This window comes from Dasypus novemcinctus, chromosome 10 (genome assembly GCF_030445035.2).
Source record: "Dasypus novemcinctus isolate mDasNov1 chromosome 10, mDasNov1.1.hap2, whole genome shotgun sequence".
NCBI classification, from domain to species: Eukaryota; Metazoa; Chordata; class Mammalia; order Cingulata; family Dasypodidae; genus Dasypus; species Dasypus novemcinctus.
Window position 1 is genome coordinate 1,070,846 of NC_080682.1, and position 22,126 is coordinate 1,092,971.

A 22,126-nucleotide genomic window follows, 5' to 3' on the forward strand; every position below is an offset into this window, starting at 1 on the left:
AGTGAGCAGGGTCTCGGGGACACGAGGCCCCAGGGAGGGGGAGAACTGCTGCCCAGTGACAAAGCACGTCTGCCTGGACCCCCTAGATGTCGGGGTGGGGGGGGTGGCTGGGCCCTTGGACCTCAGCCCCTGCCTCCGTCCTCCAGGTTGAGGCTGTGTGGGTCCCCAGCCTGCCACCCTGTGTCCCTCCCTGCCTGAGTGGGCCATGGTTGCCGGGGAGGCCCCAGCGGCTGCATCGCAGCTTGCACCCCGAAGGCCCAAGGGCAGGGGCCGTGCGCCGGCCGGCGGGGTCTGGGGGTGCTGGGAGGAGCTGCCCCAGGGCCGGCGGAGCTGTGGGGGTGGGCAGGGGCAGCCACAGGCACAGCCTTGGCACTCAAGGGCAGGTGGGGTGGGCAGGGAGCCCCTGCCCCCTGGAGAGCAGGAAGTGCGGCCGGTGGGCAGGCCCCGTCCCGCCCCTGCTGGCCGCCGCTCCCCAGGTGCAGCTGACCCCGAGCGGGCAGCACTCCGGCCCCCCTGGAGGATCGGGTGTCCAGCAGCCGCCTCTTCCTCTGGTGACTAATCCCCACCCCCCGCAGAGAGGACGGGCTCACGGGGGGCAGGGAGGGGCTCGACGTCCACGTCCCTGCCTGGAATCGGGGCACAGAGCAGGAAATGACCGATTGGGGTCCTGAGGAGGCCGCTGCCCACCCCCAGCGGCCCCTGGCCGAGTTACGCAAGCCGTGGTTTCCGGCAAGAGCTGCAGAGCTGGGCGCGGCCCTCTGGCCTCGCTGCCCCCACCCTGAAGGCGCTGACGCAAGGCTACCGGCTGGGAAGAGCCCAGGGGCCGGTGGCTGGCCTGGGCCAAGGCCTCGTTCTGGGGCTGGACGGTCACGGGCCCTGCGGGGGGCGCAGATGTGCGCTGGCCTGGCTCGGGAGGGGTGTCCAGCCTCCAGCCCGGGGCCCACAGACCCGAAGACCACGGGGGGCTCCAGAGACGGGGAGCACAGTAGAGAGAGCATGTGGCCTTGGTGGACAGCTCAGGGCCACCACCCCGCCGGCCCCCTGGCATGCCCACCCAGCCAGGCTCGCTTGGAACCCGGGCTGCCCAGCTCCAGCCCAGGAGACGCCCAGTGGCCAGGGGGTCCCGGAGCCTGTGGCCCCAGCTCTGAGCGCTCGGGGGCTCCAAGAGCACTGCCCAGAGGCCGAGGGCTGGACACGGCGTCCTCCGGGGCCTCGGGCTCCCGTGCTGGGAGTGGAGACAGGGGCAGGACAATGATAAAAGCTGCATGTCCGGCTGAACCTGGGGACGGCACAGGGCCACTGGGCTCGGGCCAGGCAGAGGGGAGGTGGGCGGGTGTGGACGCTGGAGGCACAGCCTGGGCCTTGGGGGGGCACAGGCCAAGGCCACTGTGGGGCCTGGACACGGCACAGCCCAGGACCCCTGGGACTGGTAGACGGGGTGGTGGAACGCGCAGCCCCCCAGTGCTGGGAAATCGAGTCACACCTGGGACACATGCCCACTGACGGTTCGGGGTGAACGGCCCTGCAGGGAATCCCACCCTCAATGGGGGCTTTGCCCCACGTGTCCTGAGTCAGCTGTGGTCAGTTCGCCACGAACTGACCTACAGCCGGCGAGGCTGGGGGAGTGGGGCGAACCCCAAAGGGACCCGGCGCAGGGCAGTGGCCAAGAGCAGGGGCACGGCCGCCGGCTGGGGGTCCCGGCCCCAGGGCAGGGGGTAGCCAGGGCAGCGGCCTCTGGAGAGGGCACCAGCACGACCCCCCAGGCGGGAGATGCTGAGCTCGAGCCGCGGAACGAGCTGAGTGGCCTGGAGGGGCGGGGTGGGGACTGGCCCGAGGGCCAGGGCTGGGGGCTGGGAGGGGACCCCATAGCCCAGCAGTCAGCTCAGAGGGCTGAGCAGGTGCGCCAGCAAGAGCGCGCGGGGCCGGGCTCCAGGCTCCGTCCGTGGGACAGGGGGTGGGGTCTGCCCCTCGCAGAGGGGGCGGGGGAGGTGGGAGAAGCAGGCCGCCAGCTGGGGGCTTGGACTGGGCCGGGTGGGGCGGTGCGGAGTGGTCAGGGGCAGGGACAGGGCCGGCTGCTGGGTGGGTGCGCGAGCAGAGCGGGGTGGGTGCTCGGGGGGGCTGCCCAGCCAAGGACAGGGCTGCCCTCCCTGAGCTGGGGTGGCGGGGGGCGCTGGGGCAGCGTCGGAAGTTCGTTTTGGTCACACCATGAGTGACCCTCAGATGTCCGGGGGAGATGGGGGGGCAGGATGAGGTTCAGCCTTCTGCTCGGGGGAGTGGGTGTGGGCAGCAAGGGGGGGAGATGGGGGAGGAGAGGAGGGGGAGAAGAGGAGAGAGGGCAGGGGAGAGAGAAAGGGGAGGTGGGGGTAGAAGGGGGGTCCTGCATGTGGCCCGGCCTTGCACCGTGTGACATGACTCCTGGCAGCCAATGACCTTGTGTGACCTTGAGGGGACCATGGGGCTGTGTCTGAGCCACAAGTGGGGAGCGCCCTCAAGGTCAAGGGCGTCAGAACCAGGGGCTCCTGCAGACCCCAGACTCAAGTGAGTGAGGCGCGGCCTGGGCCAAGGGGGGCGGGAGGGCCAGTGCAGCCCGGGGGAGGCCCCGGGGGTCCTGCCCAGGACCCCTGAGCTGTGTTGGGTGGGGGAGGGGGAGCAAGGTGGGGCAGTGGGCGCTGGGCTGCGAGCAGGGTCTGAAGAGACCCCTGGCATGGGGCCCCTTCAAGCTGGGACCTCGCTGTGCCCCTCCCCTCCTCTCCCCCCCCCCGCCCCACCTTCAGTTCTTTCTCACACTCACACACGTGCAAACACACCTGCCTCTCACTACCCAGGAATGACTCAGTTTACCTCGCCGTGACTTGCGCCTTGGAAAGTCAGTCCCCGGCCCCCACTGTTGCTATCCAGCTGAGGGGAGGGCTCCTGGGGGGCAGACAGGGAGAGTGGGGCGCAGGGGCGGTGGCTGAGCCCTCCCCCCTGGGAGGGCAGGTCTAGACCCGCCCCCCAGGGCCCCTGCTCCGCCCCTGAGTCCTGGACCCCCAGAGGTGGGGGTGCCTAGCACACCCTCTCTGTCCTAGGTCTGGCCCCGCCCTGCTCATGCGCTGTGCCCTGGGGCTACTCTCACCTCCCCCTCGGCAGGAGCCCATCCCCCCACCCCCTGGGGCCCCCACCCAGAAGCAGGGCAGAGTTGCACCACTGGGGAGGGGTCTCCCGCCCACCCTCAGGGGACAGTTTCATGGGAGGACCGTCCAGCATTCGGCACAAAACTAAATCCTCCGTCCTGCGTGCGCAGGCCACCTGGACATGGGGGTCGCGGGGCGGGGAGCGCGGTGGCGGAGCTCCTAACTGGGCGGCGGCCAGCACAGGCGGCCGTCACAGGCCTCGTCCTCGAGCAGCGTCCACGCCCCAACTCTGGGAGTGGGGAAACCGAGTCTGGCTCGCCAATGGCTGGGCCGGTTTAGCAAACCGCTTCTGGAGAGTGTGGACTGCTGCTCTCGTGTCTGTGTGTGCACGTGTGCAACGCCACGTGTGCACAGCCGTGAGTGCATGGCCACGCAGCGCGGCCTCTGGCTCCACGGGCAGACGCTGGACAAGGGGTCCCAGGGGGTCCCCTCCCTCTTCCCACAGGAGCTGCCTCATCAGGGATGGGCCACGTTGGCTGAGCCACTGCCCCGTCCGGGGTCAAGGGGCTTGGTGGGGAAGGGGTGTGGGTGCCCCCCCAGCGGCTCCGGCCTCGCCCCTCCCGCACAGGCAGGGTTATGGCTCTGGACGCCTGAGCAGGGCCCGCCCGGGGTGTGGACGCCCATCGTCGGCCTCGCCACCGCGCAGACGCCGCCTCGGGGTCCCGCCTGGGGCTGCAGGAGAGGCAGCAGCTCAGCCCCAAAGAGCGAGCGCAGGCGCTTCGCGAGCACACGCGGGCGGGGCAGGCGGGCGTGGGGCGCCCCCACGGCCCCCGGAGGCCCCTCGGCCGGCGGATCCCCGCCTGTTTGCCCGCGGACGCGGGAGGCCTCACCGGTGACCCGGAGCCGCCGCGCCTGTTTGCTGGCAGCCGGGACCCCGCTCCACGGAGTCGCCCTAATCCTGAGCAAACGTGGCCAGGGGCTGCCCGGGCCTCCGCGGCCCACACCCTGCCCGCATCCTCCTCCCGCCCCTTGCCAGGGGCCCCACGCGGCACCCCGAGGCCCGCCCTGCGTGCCCCAGCCCCCGCTGCCCTCCAGCCCCTCAGGGCCCGGGGCGGGGGACAGGCTGGAGGACCTGGGCAGGACCCTCGCGGCTCGCCTCCGGCCCTCCGTGTCCAGCGGGGCTGTGGGAGGGGACCCCGGCCTCCTGCCCGTTCTCCAAATCACGGCCAGCAGCTTTCGGGAGAACTGCATCTTTTCACACAATTTCAAATTTATGGACAAGTTGGAAAAAACAGGGCAAAGAGCCCCCGCCCCTTGACCTGCACTGGTCAGCGTCTCCTCCCCCCCCGTCTCTCTCCCCCCTCATCGCTCTGTCCCCACCCCATCCCTGCCTCGACGTCCTTTTCTGAACCACCCGGCTTTCACCTGCAGCGCCTGCCCCTCCACCCGAAGTGCGGGTGGGTGCCCCACAGAGGGTGCGTCTCCACAGGGCAGGTGTCCACCCCCGCTGTCCTGCTCGAGCCCCACCTCCCCTGCTGCCCCTGCCCCTCCCGCCCGGATCTGGGGCCCCCAGGAGGTGCGGGGGCTGCCGCCCCAGAGCAGGCGACCGAGCTGCGCCCCATCCCCTGCCCCCGTGGCTGGGGCCTGTGTCGTGGGGGAGCTCTCCTCCCCCAGGGCTGCCGCGGCTCGCGCCTGACTCCCAGCAGCAGCATGGGCTCGGGGGCTCGGGGGGCTCGGGCCTCCCAGTCCCAGGTCGGGTGTGGGCGGGGTGCCCCAATACGCCCCTGGCCTGCGCCTGCCAATGCCCCATGTCCAGCACCCCCGGGCCTCCCCCACCAGGAGCCCTGGGCCCTCCAAGGGGCCGAGCCCCCAGCCCGGGCCTGTGCATCTGCTGCTCCCCACCGCAGAGCTGTGTCCCCGGTTTGCAGAAGCCCCACCCCCCGCGGCTCCCTGCCCCCCACCGTCCACAGACACATGCGCGGCTCTCGCGCTGGGGTCTTCCAGGGCCCTCACGGTCCCCAGACGGTTATGCCCCGGAGCCCAGAGGGGCCTTCGTTCAGCTCGTCCACACCAAGTGCCCGGGTCCGAGCAGCACCAGCCCGTGGCTCCTCAGAATGTGCTGGAAGGAAGAGGGGAGAGAGGGAGAGGAGAGGGAGAGGGAGAGGGAGAGGGAGGGAAGACGCGAAGCTCTTTGAGAAGAATGGGGAACAGGAGGAGAGGATGTGGGGGGCCGGGCACCCTGGGGAGGCGCCCCCGTCCTGCAGCTCCCCACGGGCCGCCCTTCCTGGGCCCTGGGCCCCCAGGATCAGCGCCCAGGTGGACGGCGGCCTGCTCAGGACAGGCCCAGTCCTGCCCGGGCAGCTCGACCCACCCCCTGCAGGACTGTCGCAGCCTTGACGGCCCCCCTCGACGGCCCCTCGACAGTCCCCCTCAATGGCCCCCCTCGACGGCCCCTCGACGGCCCCTCGACAGTCCCCCTCAATGGCCCCCCTCGACGGCCCCTCGACGGCCCCTCGACAGTCCCCCCTCAATGGCCCCCCTCGACGGCCCCCCTCGATGGCCCACCTTGATGCCTTCCTTGACGGCCCCCCCCAACGGCTCTCCTCGAAGCCCCCTTCAACGAACCCCTTCAACGGCCCCCTTGACAATCCCCCTGGATGGCCCCCCTCAACACCCCCTCAACAGTCCCCTCGACGGCCCCCCTCAATGCCCCCCTCTATGTTCCCTCGACGCCCCCTCTGCACCCCACACGCCCGATGCGGGCCACAGCTGGGGGCCCATCCCCTTTCTTCGGGCAGCAGCAGGGTCCCCAGAGCCCGGCAGGAAACTGGCCTGAGTGTGGGCTGGGGACGGGGTCTGCACCCCAAAGCCCAGAACGCCGAGCCGGTCACCAGGTGTGGGGCTGGGGTCTTCACCTGCCCCGGGCCCGGTCACTGTGGGCACGGGGCTGCTGGGACCCCCACCCGCAGAGAGGGGGCCACCCATTGCAGCCCACATCCCCTCTGAGGATTGTGGGGGGCGGGCGTGGAGGGCTTGGTACCGTCCCCCCTCAAGGACAGCCCGGGGTGCCCGGCAGCTGCGGCCCCCACCCGGCCGCGGCCGGCAGCCAGGGCCCTCCGCGGAGCCGACGACGGCCCTGGGCAAACAGCCAGCACTCAATAAATGCCCGTGAGCTGGTGACCCCGTGCCGTGTCCCGGGCTCCGTGGGGTGGGAGGGGGTGGCTGCGGGGCTGCGGGGCGGGGGGGCCTGGCCTTGGGGGATGGCCCCTGCAGGCTCCCAGCCCCACCCTGGCCTCCCGGGCCGCGCGACCCTGAGAGCCAGGACCCTCGCCCAGGGGGGTTGGGACCCCCGGCCTGGGAGGTCTGGCCCCCTTCCCTCTGGGCCCGGCCACCCCTGCAACTCGTCGGTCAAGCGAGGACCGAGGCCAGCCAGCTCGGGCCCGGCCGAGGCTGGGGCAGGCTCCTGGCGCTGGCCGGCCCCCGCCCCCGCCGAGCAGGAAGTGGCCCCCTCCCTTCCTTCGCCTTCTGTTCTCAGCTCCTTCAACTGTGAAGAGGTAAACGCGGCTGAGCAAACAGGCCGGGCTCCGCGGCCACATCCGGGATGTCACAACAGCCCCCGGTGGCCACGGGGGGACGGCCCGGTGGCTGCCCCTGCCACGGACCCCGGCCTGGAGCCACGCCACGCCCTGGCTGCAGCCGGGCCGCTCCTGCGTCCACCGCACGTGAGCACGAGTGCCCACCAAGAACCCGCCGCGAGCGCGTGGGCAGGGGCCTGCCCGGGTGGGCAGGGGAGGGGCAACCGCGGGCCCTGGGGCCAAAGGCGACAGCGTCCGCAAGAGCGGGCACAGGGAAAGCCCACCCGGCAGGCACTCCCGGGACCCCTGAAGGCCGAGATGGGCTGGCCGTGCTTGGGGGGTGGAGACAGGGAGGACGCCAGGCCCAGACCCAAGGCGGGGGGCAAGCGGGAGGAGGCGCCGGGGGGAGGGGGCGGCAGGTGAGGGGCCTGGGCCACTGCCCCCTCCGCTGACCCCGGGACCGGGGGCCTAAGGGGCCGCCAGGTTCGCGCACCCCTGGCCCAGCCTGGAGCAAGCTCAGGGAGAGATGGGACCAGCAGGGCCCCAGCTCGCAGGCAGGGACCCCGGCCCACCCCCAGGCCAGGCCCACGGGGCAGTGGGGACCCCTGGCCTGGGTTGAAAGAGAACTTTGGGAACTCCAAATCCCGAGGCCTGGAGAACCTTCGGGGGTGAGGGGGAGGCAGGCTGAGCTCCCCGTCCCTGGGGCCCCGGAGGCGCGCAGAGGGCAGGTGCCCGAGGCTGTGCCCAGACACGCAGGCGCCCCCAGGCCACCACTGGGCCCCCGTCCCTGGACACGGCGTGCCCGGGGCTTGCCACCAGCTCCCGCACCCTGACAGCAGCCTGGGGCCCCAGGCCTGCGGGTGCAACACCCAGCGGAGGGTACGGGGCGGCTGCAGGAGGAGCCCGACCCAGACCGATGACAGACAAGGCTGGACGTGCCCCCGTCCCCCAGTGCCCGCCGGCGGGGCCACGGAACGTCCTAGGCCATGCTCGGGGCCTGTGTGGGGACTTGGGGCAGGGTGGCTACAGCAAGGAAACGGGCATCCACCCCTCGCTTTGGTGGGAGAACAGCACCACGGAGCACCCCCAGCCAGCACCGGCCGGAGCCCCCCAGCCAGCAGGACCCTGCGGGTCGGGGGACACATGGCCTGGCTCCCCCTGCAGCCCCGCCGTGCCCCCACCAGGCTAAAGGGCCCAGCTGCAGAGCTGGCTTAGCAGGGACGGGTGCACGGAGCCCCGGGGTGCAGGGGGGCCGTGCGGGCAGCAGGGCACCCGCCTCAGGGCCTCAGTTTCCCACGCCCGCTTACCTGGCCGGGTGAGGGTCCTGCCACTCAGCTCCCCATCCACGCTGCTGGGGGACCCTCGGCCCCACTCCGCAGCTGGGCCAGGGGGGGCTCGACACGGGGCCCCGGGGGGGCAGCCCAGAGGACCACCCCCCAGCCCAGGGCAGAGGCTGCAGAGGAGGGTCCGGGGGTCTTCCAGGGCCGTGCTGGGGGGCCACCCGCAGCCCCTCTCTCTCGTGGTTCTCAGAAGCTGCTGGGGGTGGTGTGGGGGTCCCGTTGGGCCCAATCCTCCCTGCTGGGCTCTTTCCTGTCCGCGGCTCCTCCCCAAGAGCAAACACACGTGGCCGGTGGGGGAGAGGAAGGCGCTGGCGGAGCCGGGCAGGCGCGGGGCCAAGGCCGCCGCTACATAAGCCCGAGCCCCCTGGGAGCGGCGCCCACTGCCCGCCGCGCCCGCTGCAGGATGGGTGCCAGGAGCAGGAGCCGGGCCCTGGCGTGGGCCCTCGCGGCCCTGCTCGTGGCGCAGTCGGGTAAGCCGACGCCCCCGGCCCCCTGGCCTCGTCTTTGCAGACCCTCTCCTGCACCCCCAGTGCAGCCCCTGGGATGCCCCATAGCCCCCCGGGCGTTGGGCCGGGCTCCACCTGGTCAGGGACCAGCGTCTGTGTTCCAGGGCCACTGGGGGCTGGAGGGGGGTGTCAGGGCACCAAAGGACCCCGGCCACAGGCGAGGGGCCTCTCTGGGCCCCCATCAGGCCCCCACCTGTCCCAGCAGGGACAGCCCCCCACGGGACCCCTGCCCCAGCCCAGGGCGATCGCGGTGGCAGCCGGTGCTGCTCGAGGAGCTGGGTGCTGCTTCCCCTCGGTGCTGCCCCCCGCCCCCACCAAGCCCCCCGTCCTCCCTGGGCCACGAGCAGCAGCCGCGGGACGAGCCTCAGTCTGACGCTGTCAGCAGAGAAGGTCGCGGCCCTGCCACAGAAACAAGGAGTCCTGGGGGATGCGCCCCTGCGCTCTGCGCCCTCCCCGTGCTGCCTGCCGGGTTCGGCAAAGCTCTCCCACAGGGGGAGCAAAGGGAGGGCTTGTGCCCAGAGCCCCTGCCCAAGCCCAATTCCCCCCAGGGGTGCGCAGGCTGGAGGAGGGGTAGATTCCCGCAGCGCCCAGCTGGGGGCCGGCCGAGAGGTGCAGGAAGCTTCCCGCCCGGGCGCCCGCCCCTGCCTCCCCCAGCTCTTGTTACGCGGTGGGCAAAGCCCTCACGGGGCGGGAGGGGCCTGGAAAGCAGACGCGTGGGGACAGGCCGGGGGACCCGGGCACGGGCCAGGCAGAGACCCTGGCCATGGCCCAGGCGCTCACGCGCGGCCAGCTCCGGCCCCGGCTCCGCCGAGTCACGGCTGGGGCCTCCCGTGGCGTCCTGCTCCCCAACAAAGCCGTGCTTTGTCCTTCCCGGGGGACAGGCAGCACGTGCCGGGGCCCACACCTGCCTGCGTCCTCGTCCCCCCAGCCCTGGACGAGCCCCTCCCACTGCAGAAGGGAGGGAGGGCCAGCGCGAGGAGCAGCGGGCAGCAGGGCTCTGGCCGCCGCGTGGTGCTCTCTGCCTTTCTGGAACTTTCCGTCCTGGCGGAGGCCTTGCTCGCTATCAGGCTGAGTGACGGGGAGGTGTCTGCCATGGGTGGGGTTGGGGCTATTCCATCAAATCCGCTCAGGCCCCCAGAGCAGCCCCGGGAGCCTGCCACCTCGGAGCTGGCCGCAGGGGCAGCCACACTCAGGCCTCCAGCAAGGCCGCTGAGGGCAGGGGCCAAGGGCAGGGGTCGTGGGCAGGGGGCACGGGCAGGGATTGAGGGGAGGGGGCATAGGCAAGGGTTGAGGTCAGGTTCACGGGCAGGGGTCCTGGGCAGGGGTCACAGGCAGGGGCTGTGGGCAAGGGTCCTGGGCAGGGGGCACGCGTAGGGGATGCAGGCAGGGGTGGAGTGCAGGGTTCACAGGCAAGGGTTGTGGACAGGTCATGGGCAGAGGTCCTGGGCAAGGGTCCTGGGCAGGGGCGGTGGGCAGGGGTTGTGGGCAGGGGGCACGGGCAGGGGCCGTGGCAGGGGTCGAGTACAGGGTACACAGACAAGGGTCGTGGGCAGGCGCGGTTGAGCGGCCTCTCACCAGCTCCTATCCCTTTCCCCGCAGAGGCCCAGAACGGCACAGAGGCCAGTGGGGCGAGCACGGCGGCCGCCGTGGACCAGACAGGGCTGGAGGGCGGTAGGTGGCCAGGGCCCGAGGGGGCGTTCCAGTCGGGCAGGAGGGGCGGTGAGCGAGCCGGGGCATTGGGCAGGCGCGGCCTGGGGGTGGGGCCTGGGTTGGGAGCGTCGAGTGACCCTTCCCAGAGCCGCCCGCCATGCGGACGCCCTCCTGGCCCTATGGCCGCCCAGTGCTGACCCCGGAGGGGCAGGCGGATCCCCGGGGCCGGCCCTCGGGCCCACGCCCGGCAGAGGTGGGCCCGGGGGGATGGGGCAGCCCCCGAGCAGCGGCCGCCAGCGTGACGCGCCCCTCGCCCGCAGCCCGCCCCGCGCCCTGGCCCGCCCAGCAGTTGACCTTCATCCCGCCCGTCGCCCTCGTCCCCAGTGTGGGCTGTAAGTGGACGGGGGGTGGGGGGGCATCTCAGCCCTGGGCGTGGGGCAACCGGGCAACGGGGCCACACGGGGGGGACCTGGGAGCCTCCGGGGTCCTCTCGAGTGCGGCGGGGGTCTCTGAAGGGGGCGGCTCAGCTGGAGGCTGGAGGGAGGCGGCGGCTGGTGCCCGCCCTCAGGACCCCGCGGCGCCGCCCCCGCAGCCCTGAACGCTGCGCACAACGGCCGGGTCTGCAGCGCGTGGGGCGACTTCCACTACAAGACCTTCGACGGCGCCCTGTTCCGCTTCCCCGGTCTCTGCAACTACGTCTTCTCGGCGCACTGCCGCGCCGCCTACGAGGACTTCAACGTGCAGATCCGCCGCGGCCTGGCGGGGTCCCGGCCCACCATCCAGCGCGTGCTGCTCAAGGTGGACGGGCTGGTGCTGGAGCTCGCGCCCGGCGCGGTGCACGTCAACGGGCGGAGGTGAGCGGGTGGGCGGGGGCGCGGGCGGCAGTGAGCAGGGGGCCCGGTGGGTGGGGGCACGGGCCGCAGGGGAGGGCCCAACCGGTGGGGGGCAGGGCCGCGGGGGTGGACCGGGTCGGGCCGGGCAGGTGGGGCCGCGGGGGTGGGCCGGCTGGGGAGCCCGGGTCCGCCCACCGCCACCGCCCTGGCCGCCTGTGTCCCACAGGGAGGAGCTGCCTTACAACCGTGCTGGCCTCCTGGTGGAGCGCAGCGGCTCCTACATCAGGGTCAGCGTCCGGCTCGTCCTGACCTTCACCTGGAACGGCGAGGACAGTGCCCTGGTGAGGCCCCGCCCTCCCGGGCCCCCAAGGACCCCCTGTCGGGCCCCCAGGGTGACAGGTGGAATCGGGGGCCCGAGTCCCGGGGCGGTGGGGGCCCTGCCGGGTGGGGCTGTGGAGCAGGTGGGCAGAGGCTGAGCTGCCCCCTCCTGCCCCAGCTGGAGCTGGACCCCAAGTACGCCAACCAGACGTGTGGCCTGTGCGGGGACTTCAATGGCCTCCCGGCCGCCAACGAGCTCTTCGCCAACGGTGAGGGCCGCGGGCTTGGGGGGCCGGGCAGTCCCGGGGGGGTGGCGCGAGACAGGTCTGAGGGACCCCAGGCCAGCGGGGGGGAGGGCCGCTCCGGCCGGGGCCCCGGGGCCCGCTCAATCAGCTGCAGGGTGCAGGAGCACCCCACACCGTCCCGGAGCCCCCCAAGTCCTCCCGCGGCCCAGGGCTCCGAGCCGCTGTCCCCGCAGACGCCAGGCTGACCATGCAGCAGTTCGGGAACCTGCAGAAGCTGGACGGGCCCACGGAGCAGTGCCAGGACCCATTGCCCACGCCGGCCGGCAACTGCACAGATGAGGTGGGCGCGGGCGCGGGTCCTGGGCTCAGGGCGGGCAGGGCGCGAGCGCGGCGGCCCCACCTGTGTCCCAACTGCATGCTGTGAGCCTGTGGGTGGCACCGAGGGGGTGGCCTCAGCTCTGCGTGCTGGGCTGTGTGTGCGTCTCTGGCCACGAGCGGCGGGCCCACCCGGAGGGGCCCAGGGCAAGACCCGCCAAGCCAGCCGCACCACCCAGCCCTCACCCAGCACCCACCTTTCCCCATCCCCGAAGCTCTGGGCCACCTGCCGGGGCAGGGTCACAGCTCTCCCGGGCTCACGCCACACTTTGCTCAGAAGGTGGGAGGGTGCGTCCTGGAGCGGGGTGGGGGTGCGGGGGCCGCAGGCACCGCCCAGAGCTGAGCAGGGCTCTGCACACACAGCGCAGGCTCACAGCTGGGGGGGGTGAGAAAGGGAGGGGGAGGGGAGGGGGGAGAGGGGAGGCAGGGAGCCTCGGGGAGAAAGGGGGCTCCTGTGCTGGGTGAAGACAGGTGGCCGGTGGCCTGGCCCAGGTGCCTTGGCCACCTCTCGAGGTGGACGGGGCGGGCGGCGAGCCGCCCTGGGTGCCCGGCGCCAGCCTTGCTGTGCCCCCAGGAGGACATCTGCCGCCGCACCCTGCTTGGCCCGGCCTTCGCGCAGTGCAACGAGCTGGTGGACGCCGGCGCGTACGTGGACGCCTGCGCCCAGGACCTCTGCCGCTGCCCCACCTGCCCATGCGCCACCTTCGCTGAGTACTCCCGCCAGTGTGCCCACGCCGGGGGGCAGCCGCGGAACTGGAGGGGCCCCGACCTCTGCCGTGAGTGTCCGAGAGCCCCGGGCCGCGGCCCAGGGATGGCAGGTGGTGCCCAGGTGGGGGATGGGGCAGGGCGAGAGCGAGGGGGTGCGGCGAGGGAGGAGGGGCGGGGGCGGGGGACGGAGGCCCAGCGCTGCCCCTCCCCACAGTCCAGACGTGCCCCCCGGGCATGCAGCACCAGGAGTGCGGCTCGCCCTGCGCCGACACCTGCTCCAACCCCGAGCGCGCCCAGCTCTGCGAGGACCACTGCGAGGACGGCTGCTTCTGCCCCCCAGGCAGGCCTCCCGGGACCCCCGAGACCCTGGGGGCCGAAGCCCGGCCTGTCGGTCCCCGACACCCCCACGGCGGGGCTGCCCCAGAGGGGCGGGGAGGGGCCCACCTGGGGGGGCAGCTCCTCCTGGGCCCCCTCCAGCCTTCCTAGACTGGCAGGTAGCAGGGGGTCCAGATGGGGATCCCCAGGGCCAGGTGAACCCCTTTCCCCCCAACACTGGACACTGCCTCGGACCACCGGGGCCGGTTTCGCCCTCCGAACCCCGTGAGTCCACCCAGGAGCCCCTCACTGCACACGCGCCCCCCGCCCCCACGGCCCCCTCCGGTCCATGGCCTGCCCCCGTGCCCACTGCCCCCACACCCCCTGCCCCACGCCCACTCCCCTGCGCCTGCTGCCCCCACACCCGCTGCCCCGCGCCAGCTGCCCCCACTGTCCACCCCCAGGCACGGTGCTGGACGACCTCACGCACACGGGCTGCGTGCCCCGGGAGCACTGCCCCTGCTCGCACGGCGGCCGCACCTTTGCCCCAGGAGCCTCCTTTGCCACCAGCTGCAGCTCCTGGTAGCCGCCCCCGCGGCCCCTTCCCCGGGGGGGGGCACGGGACCCTCCCCCACCCGCCCCCCAACCACGGCCCCTCCCGCAGCATCTGCTCCGGGGGCCTGTGGCAGTGCCAGGACCTCCCGTGCCCGGGCACCTGCTCCCTGAACGGCGGGGCCCACGTCGCCACCTTCGACCAGCGGCTCTACGACGTGCATGGGGACTGCAGCTACGTGCTGGCCAAGGTGCGGCGCCGCCCCGGGCCGGGGCGCCCTGAGCGGAAGGAAGCCCGGCTGGCCGGCACCCCTGCCTGGGGGCCTGGCCCTGGGGAGCCGCCCGGGGCGCCCTGCTCCCGGCCTGCGTGCGGGCAGCCCCAGGCCTCCCCGGCCCGCCGCCCCAACACGCCCGTGGACTTCTCCCCAGAAATGCGCCGACGACTCCCTGACGGTGCTCGTGGAGCTGCGCAAGTGTGGCCTGACGGACACTGAGAACTGCCTCAAGGCGGTCACGCTCAGCCTCGGCGGAGACTTGGTGACCACCCGACCCGGCCCCCGACTGGGAGGGTAGTGGGGTGGGAGACAGACAGACCCCCGGGGGGGGGGAGAGGGAGGGGGAGGGGAGGAAGCCGGCGTGGCCCTCCCTCCTCAGCCCCCGCCCCGTGGTGATGTGCGCCCTGCGCAGCCCTAGGACCCCGGCCTGCTCCCTGGGGGACCCTGGGGACCACCTGTCACCCCGGCCTGGGCTTCTCCAGGCCTCACGCTGTCCCGCGCCCCTTGCCAGGCCATCCGCATCCAGGCCGGCGGCCGCGTGTTCATGAACTCCATCCTCACTCAGCTGCCCGTGGCGGCAGGTACGCAGCTCCACGCTCCCGCCCGCGGCGGTGCCCACAGGGTGCGTCGGCCCCCAAGTCCCGGCCGGTGTCAGGCCCAGCGTCAGCCAGCGCTCTGCGGCTGCCCCGAGAGCCCGGTCCTCGTCTGCAGAGACCTGTCCACACGTGGGGGCGGCCCCCCGAGACTGCGGGGCTGGGCGGCGAAGGGGGCCGTGTCCGCCGCGGGGTCCTCCCGGCAGCACGCGGGCCAGGCCTTCGCGGAGCCGCCTCTGACCGCCCTCCGCCCCGCAGCCAGCGTCGTGGTCTTCCAGCCGTCGTCGCACTTCATCGTGGTGCACGCGGCCCCCGGCGTGCAGCTGCAGGTGCAGCTGGTCCCACTCATGCAGGTGCTGCTGAGGCTGGACGCCGCCTACCACGGCCAGATGTGCGGTGAGCGCGGGCGGGGGCGGCGGGGCGGGGCGCGCAGCGGCCGCACAGTGTGGCGGGGCGGCGGGCCCGGGCGCCGCGGGGAGGGGGCCGGGCGTCCGGCGCCGGCCGCTTCGGGTGCCGGCCCCACCAGCCCCGCTGACCCCCGCCCGCCCCCAGGCCTCTGCGGGAACTTCAACCAGAACCAGGCGGACGACTTCCGCACGCTGGGCGGGCTGGTGGAGGGCACGGGCGCCGCCTTCGCCAACACCTGGAAGACCCAGGCCTCCTGCCCTGACATCAAGAACCACTTCGAGGACCCCTGCTCGCTCAGCGTGGACAATGGTACCGCCCCTTGCCCCTCAGCACCCCCCAGACTCCAGGCCCACCCCCTCGCGCCCCGCCCTCCCGTCTCTCGTGGACTCCAGGCGGGGGGGGGGCCCTGAGCGGGTTGAGGGCCCCCAGAGGCCGCGTCCGAGGTGCGCCGCCCGTCCAGGTGGGGTGGGGAGGGGGAAGCGAGGCCGTAGGAAGCCGCCGGCCCCTGAGACCCACTTGCCGCAAACCCCCTCCCAGAGAACTACGCGCAGCACTGGTGCTCGCAGCTGACGGACCCCGCGGGTGCCTTCGCGCCCTGCCACTCCATCGTCAACCCCGCATCCTTCCACGCGGTGAGCACGGGGTCCCCGCACCTGGGGGCAGGAAGCAGCACGGTCGTCCTGGAGTTGTCGCCCCCAGGCCCCCCACCTCTGACCTCCCTCCCGCAGCCCCCTCCCCCAAGGCCGCCTTCCCTGGGAGCCTGAAGCCTTAAAGGGGCCCCTCCCAGCCCCAGAGCAAGTCCACCAGGGAGGCCCCTTGTCCGAACCCGAGCTGGCCCAGCCCCTCCCACCGGCACCCACCCATGCCACCCCCCACCCCAGCCAGACTCCTGCCTCCAGCTGCTCGCCCCCTCGCCATCCACACCCCTCAGATGTGGCACGACCGAAAACGCCCCTCCCGCGCCCTCCACCCATGGCCGGCTTCGTGGCCTGCCCGCTGTGGCCCCGCCCCACTCCTCACACCACTGCCCAGGCCCCCCCCAGGGTCTTTGCGTGTCACCCCATCTGGGCAGGGCTCATGGCCCTGTGGGGGGGGAGGGGGCACCCGCCGGGCTGGGGTCCCTGACGGCCCCGCACCCCCAGAACTGCCTGTTCGACACCTGCAACTGCGAGCGGAGCGAGGACTGCCTGTGCGCCGCGCTGTCCGCCTACGTCCGTGCCTGCGCCGCCAAGGGCGTCCTGCTCAGCGGCTGGAGGGACGGCGCCTGCCGTGAGTGCGCGGCCAGGGGCCTGGGGAGGCGGCAGTGGCCCTGACCCCGTCCAGCTCCCTGCCAGGGGCTGGCGAGAACCTTCCACTGACGGGGAAACTGAGGCTCGGAAAGTGGTGAAGGCAAGGCTAAGCCCGCCCCGCCCTGTTCCTGCCCCCAGTCAAGTACATGAACAACTGCCCCAAGTCCCAGAGCTACGCGTACCTGATCGACACCTGCCCGCCCACCTGCCGCGGCCTCAGCGAGGCCGACGTCACCTGCAGAGTCTCCTTCGTGCCCGTGGACGGCTGCACCTGCCCCGTGGGCACCTTCCTGGACGAGGCCGGTGCCTGCGTGCCCGCAGAGGAGTGTCCCTGCTACCTCCACGGCTCCGCGGTGGCCCCTGGGGAGGCTGTGCACGACCACGGCGTGGTGTGGTGAGGGGCAGCGGGCAGGGGGCGCCGGGGGGCATCAGCAGGGAGCTGGGGGGCGTGCAGGGAGCAGGGGTCCAAGGAGGCATTACTGGCTGCCTCTGGGCCCTGGAGACCCCGCCCTGAGGTGGGAAAGGGGAGAGTCATATCACCGGTGCCAGGACAGACCATGCCCTCGCCAACAACCCGAGGCCTTGCCTGGAGCCGGGGTCCGATATTTCTGCAAGAGCGACGCAGTGTGGCGAGAGACGGCCAGCAGCGGGCGGGGCACCCAGGCAGCATCTGGGCTCCTTCCACTCGGGGGCCGCGGCTGCGAGGGGGAGGCCCTCACCGCGGGCTCGGGCACCACTGGGAGCATGGGGGAGCCGCCTCCCCGCCCACCCACTCAGGGTGGCATGCCTGCTCCACGCCCAGAGATTCCCACCCTCCCCCAGGTTCCTAAGCCTAAAGAGCCTCCCCGGAGGGGCAGAGGCTCAAGGGGCTTGCCCAGCCCCGTCAGACCTTCTACAGAAGGGCATACTCCCCTGGCCCGGAGGTCCACGCAGCTGGGGTCTGCGCCACGCCCCCCCTCCCCCTATCCTTGGAGCCAGTGCAGCTCAGGGTCTCGGGTCTTCCCGGCCCTTGGGGGTGGGCACTGTCCACACATGACCACCGCAGTCCCGTGGCCAGGGATGAGGTCAGGGAGGAGCTCAAGGAGCAGGTCCAGACCAAGCTACCCCTGTCTCGTAGCTCGTGTGTGCGTGGGAAGCTGAGCTGCCTGGGAGCCGTGGAGCAGAGGAGACCAGGTAAGGCCCCGCCCGGCCCCACGAGGCCTGGCCCCGCCCCGTCTTGGCCCCACCCCATCTCAGCCCCGCCCTGGCCCCGCCCCGTCTCGGCCCCACCCAGCCCGGCCCCGCCCCGTCTCAGCCCTGCCCTGGCCCCGCCCCACTCGGCCCCCCCCACCCTGCTCAGCCCTGATTGGTCCCCCAGACCTGTTGCCTCTGAGGCCCTGGGCGGGGCCTGCTGAGTTGGAGCCCTCCCTGCACCTGCCCCCAGCAATGGGGGGAGCTCGCTGGGCAGATCTTGGTGGGCAGAACGGGGCCCTCCCTCCCCCGGGTGCGTGCCCCAAGCTGGGCCTCTAGGGGTGCTGCCCCAGGCCCTCCCAGCGAGCCCTCCCTCCCCAGGGTGTGTGCCCCCCATGGAGTACCTGAACTGCAGTGACGCCAGGGCCAGCGCCCGCGGGGCCGAGTGCCTGCGGAGCTGCCACACGCTGGACGTGGACTGCGTGAGTTGCTGGGGGGTCTTCCGAGGGTGCAGTCACGTGCCCCCCATTGTCCCTGCCCCTTGGGGGCTGAGCATGGAGAGGGGAGCCCCGAGGCCTCTGCTCTAGGTCCTGGGCTCCTCGCACTGGCCCACCCGTCCCGGGCACACAGCAACCGGTGGGTGCCTGTCCCTAACCCGGGTCACCCCCAGGATTTGTCAGGCCCCCACTCGCCTCAGTGTCCCCAGCCTGGGGGGCGTGCACACCGAGACCTGTGAGGCCGCCCCCCTGGCCCCCTGACTGGCGCTGCACCCCCCAGTACAGCACCCAGTGCGTCTCCGGCTGCGTCTGCCCGCCGGGACTGGTGGCCGACGGCAGCGGGGGCTGCATCGCCCAGGAGGACTGTCCCTGCGTGCACAATGAGGCCACGTATAGGCCCGGGGAGACCGTCCAGGTCGACTGCAACACCTGGTGGGCAGGGCCCGGGGGGCGGGGGCGCAGGGCCCTGTGGGGGGCGGCCTGGCCTGGGCGGGGAGTGGAGGCCGCTCCTAGAACAGCCGGCGTAGCCAGGCCTGGTGGGGGGGAGCGCGACGGTTGTGAGCTCCGCGTTCACGGAGGGCAGCGGCGTAGCCCCCGGCCCTCCCAGCTCTCGGCCGTTCTGTGGAGGGGGGTGGCTGAGGGCAGCCTGGAGGTTCGGGGTGGCCGGGCCTCGGGGGCTCCCTCGGTGAGCAGCCGCCCTGCCCGCAGCACATGCAGGAGCCGCCGGTGGGAGTGCACCAGCCAGCCCTGCATGGGCACGTGCGTGGCCTACGGGGACGGGCACTTCATCACCTTCGACGGCGAGCGCTACAGCTTCGAAGGCAGCTGCGAGTACACCCTGGCACAGGTAGGCCTGCCCCACGCCCCCTCCTGCGGGCCGGCCCCCCGGGCCCCGCCAACCAGCACCTTCTTCCTGTCCCAGGACTACTGTGGCGCTGGCGCCAACGGCACCTTCCGCATCGTCACCGAGAACGTCCCCTGCGGGACCACCGGTGTCACCTGCTCCAAGGCCATCAAAGTCTTCCTAGGGGTGAGGGCGGGGCCGTCAAGGGCGTGGGCGCTGCCGGAGGCCCTCCTCCCTCCCCTCTGCAGCCAGGGGGACCGCAGAGCTCACCCCTTGGCTCCCTGCAACCCCCTTGCCAGGCGTATGAGCTGATCCTCAGTGAGGGGCACATCAAGGTGGTGGCAAGGGGCCCCGGAGGAGACCTGCCCTACAGGATCCGCTACATGGGCATCTACCTGGCCATCGAAGCCCGCAGCGGGCTGGTCCTGTTGTGGGACCGAAAGACAACCCTGATCATCAGGCTGCGCCAGCATCACAAGGTAGGCGCCGGCCCACCGCCCTACGCATGCCGGCGGTAGCGAGACCAAACCCGACAAAAGCGGAAGCCCTGGGGCGGGGCTGGGGCTGTGCGCGAAGTCGGGGTTCCAACAAGGGCCTGGTGGAACGCTGCCCTGTGCCCCCTGGCCTCCCGGCGTGGCAGTGCCACGGCTGCTGGACACCGGTGTCTGCCCACCAGCCCCCACAGCACTCGTCGTGCACCTCGTGCCCCCGCAGGTGCCCTGCGGTTCCCGAGGGCCCTGCTGCCCAGGTGGACTCCACCTGCTCCATCTGATGCCGTGTGTGCGTGCAGGGCAAGGTCTGCGGGCTGTGTGGGAACTTCGACGACAGCGCCGCCAACGACTTCACCACACGCAGCCGGTCCGTGGTGGGGGACGTGCTGGAGTTCGGCAACAGCTGGAAGTTCTCCCCGTCCTGCCCAGACGCGCTCGCCCCCAAGGACCCCTGCACCGCCAACCCCTACCGCAGATCCTGGGCCCAGAAGCAGTGCAGCATCATCAACAGTGCGACCTTCGCCGCCTGCCGTGCCCAGGTGGGACTTTGGAGCAGCAGGGGCGGCCGGCGGCTGCGGGTGCTGGGCCTGGCGGGCGGTGGCCAGGGGAGGAGCCTGCAGACGGGAGCTGGATCAGCGCCGCTGAGCGCGGGCAGCCATGAAATAGGCCTTGACCCTGACTGCTGACACCAGCATGGGCTTATGAGCCATGGGTTTGAACCTGCCACCTGCGGCATCCTTGTCCCTAATCCATCGTGGGCCAAGTGCTTTCCAGACACGTCCTCGACCAGTTTCCATCTTGTCACTGGAAGGCAGGATACCGACCCACTCACACGTACAGAGTGCCTGGGGGGGGGGGGGGCCTCTGTGCAGCGTGCACCTTCCACACGCCCTGGCCTGCCCTGGCCCTGCTGCTGACCAGGGGTCTGGGAGGGCTCTGTCAGCTCAGTGGGGAGGAATCAGGGACAAGCAGAAACTCTAGAAAGGCCCCATTGCATTTTAACAAAATAGACCTGCAAACACAACGCCGTAATTCAGGGCCTCGATGGTGACAGGAGGGAGGCTCAAGAAAGGAAGTCTGCCACTAGCCCACGTCTGCCCTAAGAGCTCTCAGGGGCTCGCCTGTCCCTCGGTAACTAACGTCCCCTCTGGTTACGGCTGGCGGGCTCAGGAAACCCTTCACTAGCACGACCAGGCTAGCTCCAGCTGCAGACGACGCTGCCTGGGGGGCGCCGGCCAGAGCCTCAGCCCATTCACAGCTGGGGGCAGCTTCCCCTGCAGTGGGCTGCGCAGGGCCCGGGAGCCGAGACCCCTCGGAGCCACGCATGTGCTCTTTCAGTGCAGGCCGTGGTGGGTTCCATGGGGCAGCCCCACCCCCCTGGTGCCAGCTTGCAGCAGTGAGCGGGGGACAGACACTTTGGGCAGCACGCAGGAGCCATGGGGGTCAGGGAGGACCTCACTGAGGAAGGGGCTCTTGCACAGAGCCCAGATGTCCCAGGGAGCAGCCAGGAGGCTTGGGGGTGCAGCATCCCGGGGAAAGAAGCCACCAAGGGAAGGCTTGAGGCGGCTGCGCGGGAGTGGGAGCCAGCAGGGGCCAGGGCACTGGGGAGGGCCGGGGCAGGGAGGGGACGGCTGCTGGGGCCACGACACAGGGGCATCGGCAGGGGCACTGCGTCACGAGCGGGGAGGGGCGGCCCGCGCTGCCCCCTCAAAGGCCCCTCGCCCCTACTCCCAGGTCGACTCCACCAAGTACTACGAGGCCTGCGTGAGCGATGCATGTGCGTGCGACGCAGGGGGTGACTGCGAGTGCTTCTGCACGGCCGTGGCCGCCTACGCGCAGGCGTGCCACGACGTGGGCGTGTGCGTGGCCTGGCGCAGCCCGGATGTCTGCCGTGAGTGGGGCTCTGTCCGCGGTGCTGACGGTGGGGCGGGGCCTCGGAGGGGCGGGCACCATTGGTGGGCGGGGCCTCGAGGGCGGGGCCGCGGGTGTGCGTGTCCTGGTGCAACCCCGACGTCAGCTGTGAGCGGGGCTCTGTCCGCGGAGCTGACAGCGGGGCGGGGCCTCGAGGGCGGGGCCTCGAGGGCGGGCGTCATTGGTGGGCCCGGCCTTGGGGCGGGGCCGCGGGTCTGCGTGGCCTGGCGCAGCCCCAACGTCTGCCGTGAGCGGGGCTCTGTCCGTGGTGCTGACGGTGGGGCGGGGCCTCGAGGGCGGGGCCTCGGAGGGACGGGCGTCATTGGTTGGCCCGGCCTTGGGGGCGGGGCCGCGGGTGTGCGTGTCCTGGTGCAACCCCGATGTCAGCTGTGAGCGGGGCTCTGTCCGTGGTGCTGAAGGCGGGGCGGGGCCTCGGCCATTTGGTGGGCGGGGTCTCGAGGGCGGGCGTCGCAGGAGCCGGGCCTCGGGGGCGGGGCCGCAGCCTCTCCTCGCCCTAGAACTGTCCCTACAGCTGCCCAGAGGCTCGAGGCCTGACCACACATGTGTACACGCAGTCGCCCCACATGGTGCACACTTAGGTGTGTGCGCACGTCCCACGTGTGTACAGATGTAGAAGGGTGCACAGCTCCAGAAGGAGGCTCCCTCCACCCGACAGGAATGCCCAGCCCAAGACCCCACTGGCAGGAGCCAGGCGGGGCCCTGGAGATCCCGGGGTGCCGAGACGCCCACCCTGAGCCTCTGCTCTCTGTGCCCCAGCCCTGTTCTGCGACTACTACAACCCACGTGGGGGGTGCGAGTGGCACTACCAGCCTTGCGGGGCCCCCTGCCTGAGAACCTGCCGGAACCCGAGTGGACGCTGCCTCGTTGACCTGCCTGGCCTGGAAGGTGAGGGGCAAACTGGCGGGGATTCTCAGGCCTGCGGGGAGGGGGGAGAGAGACACACACACATGGACACACACACCTACCTCCTCAGGGCACACACACACACCCCTAGCTCCTTAAGGCAGTGTCGGGGGAGCATCTGCTCCTGCGCAGGCCCCTGGGTGCGGGGAGGTGGGGATGGGGCTGGTCGGGCCTTGCAGCCGCTGCAGCAGACA

The 22,126-nt window shown here is 72.2% G+C and overlaps 1 protein-coding gene across 2 annotated transcripts in view; it reads left to right on the forward strand.

Annotated features, from left to right (window-relative positions):
• Window positions 1-8,431: 8,431 nt before the first annotated feature.
• Window positions 8,432-22,126, forward strand: part of MUC5B (mucin 5B, oligomeric mucus/gel-forming) — a 30,187-nt gene continuing 16,492 nt past the window's right edge. For both annotated transcript variants that reach the window (XM_058304921.2, XM_071217893.1), the window contains exons 1-27: window positions 8,432-8,498; window positions 10,134-10,205; window positions 10,505-10,576; window positions 10,777-11,038; window positions 11,244-11,358; window positions 11,514-11,604; window positions 11,814-11,920; window positions 12,530-12,731; window positions 12,878-13,003; window positions 13,443-13,560; window positions 13,643-13,781; window positions 13,960-14,067; window positions 14,317-14,386; window positions 14,657-14,794; window positions 14,951-15,115; window positions 15,344-15,438; window positions 15,949-16,075; window positions 16,234-16,489; window positions 17,213-17,268; window positions 17,647-17,747; window positions 18,043-18,194; window positions 18,471-18,609; window positions 18,685-18,792; window positions 18,906-19,085; window positions 19,397-19,636; window positions 20,832-20,988; window positions 21,786-21,914. In XM_058304921.2, coding sequence (XP_058160904.1) covers window positions 8,432-8,498; window positions 10,134-10,205; window positions 10,505-10,576; window positions 10,777-11,038; window positions 11,244-11,358; window positions 11,514-11,604; window positions 11,814-11,920; window positions 12,530-12,731; window positions 12,878-13,003; window positions 13,443-13,560; window positions 13,643-13,781; window positions 13,960-14,067; window positions 14,317-14,386; window positions 14,657-14,794; window positions 14,951-15,115; window positions 15,344-15,438; window positions 15,949-16,075; window positions 16,234-16,489; window positions 17,213-17,268; window positions 17,647-17,747; window positions 18,043-18,194; window positions 18,471-18,609; window positions 18,685-18,792; window positions 18,906-19,085; window positions 19,397-19,636; window positions 20,832-20,988; window positions 21,786-21,914 — 3,592 coding nt within the window. The remainder of the gene's footprint in view (window positions 8,499-10,133; window positions 10,206-10,504; window positions 10,577-10,776; window positions 11,039-11,243; window positions 11,359-11,513; window positions 11,605-11,813; window positions 11,921-12,529; window positions 12,732-12,877; window positions 13,004-13,442; window positions 13,561-13,642; window positions 13,782-13,959; window positions 14,068-14,316; window positions 14,387-14,656; window positions 14,795-14,950; window positions 15,116-15,343; window positions 15,439-15,948; window positions 16,076-16,233; window positions 16,490-17,212; window positions 17,269-17,646; window positions 17,748-18,042; window positions 18,195-18,470; window positions 18,610-18,684; window positions 18,793-18,905; window positions 19,086-19,396; window positions 19,637-20,831; window positions 20,989-21,785; window positions 21,915-22,126) is intronic.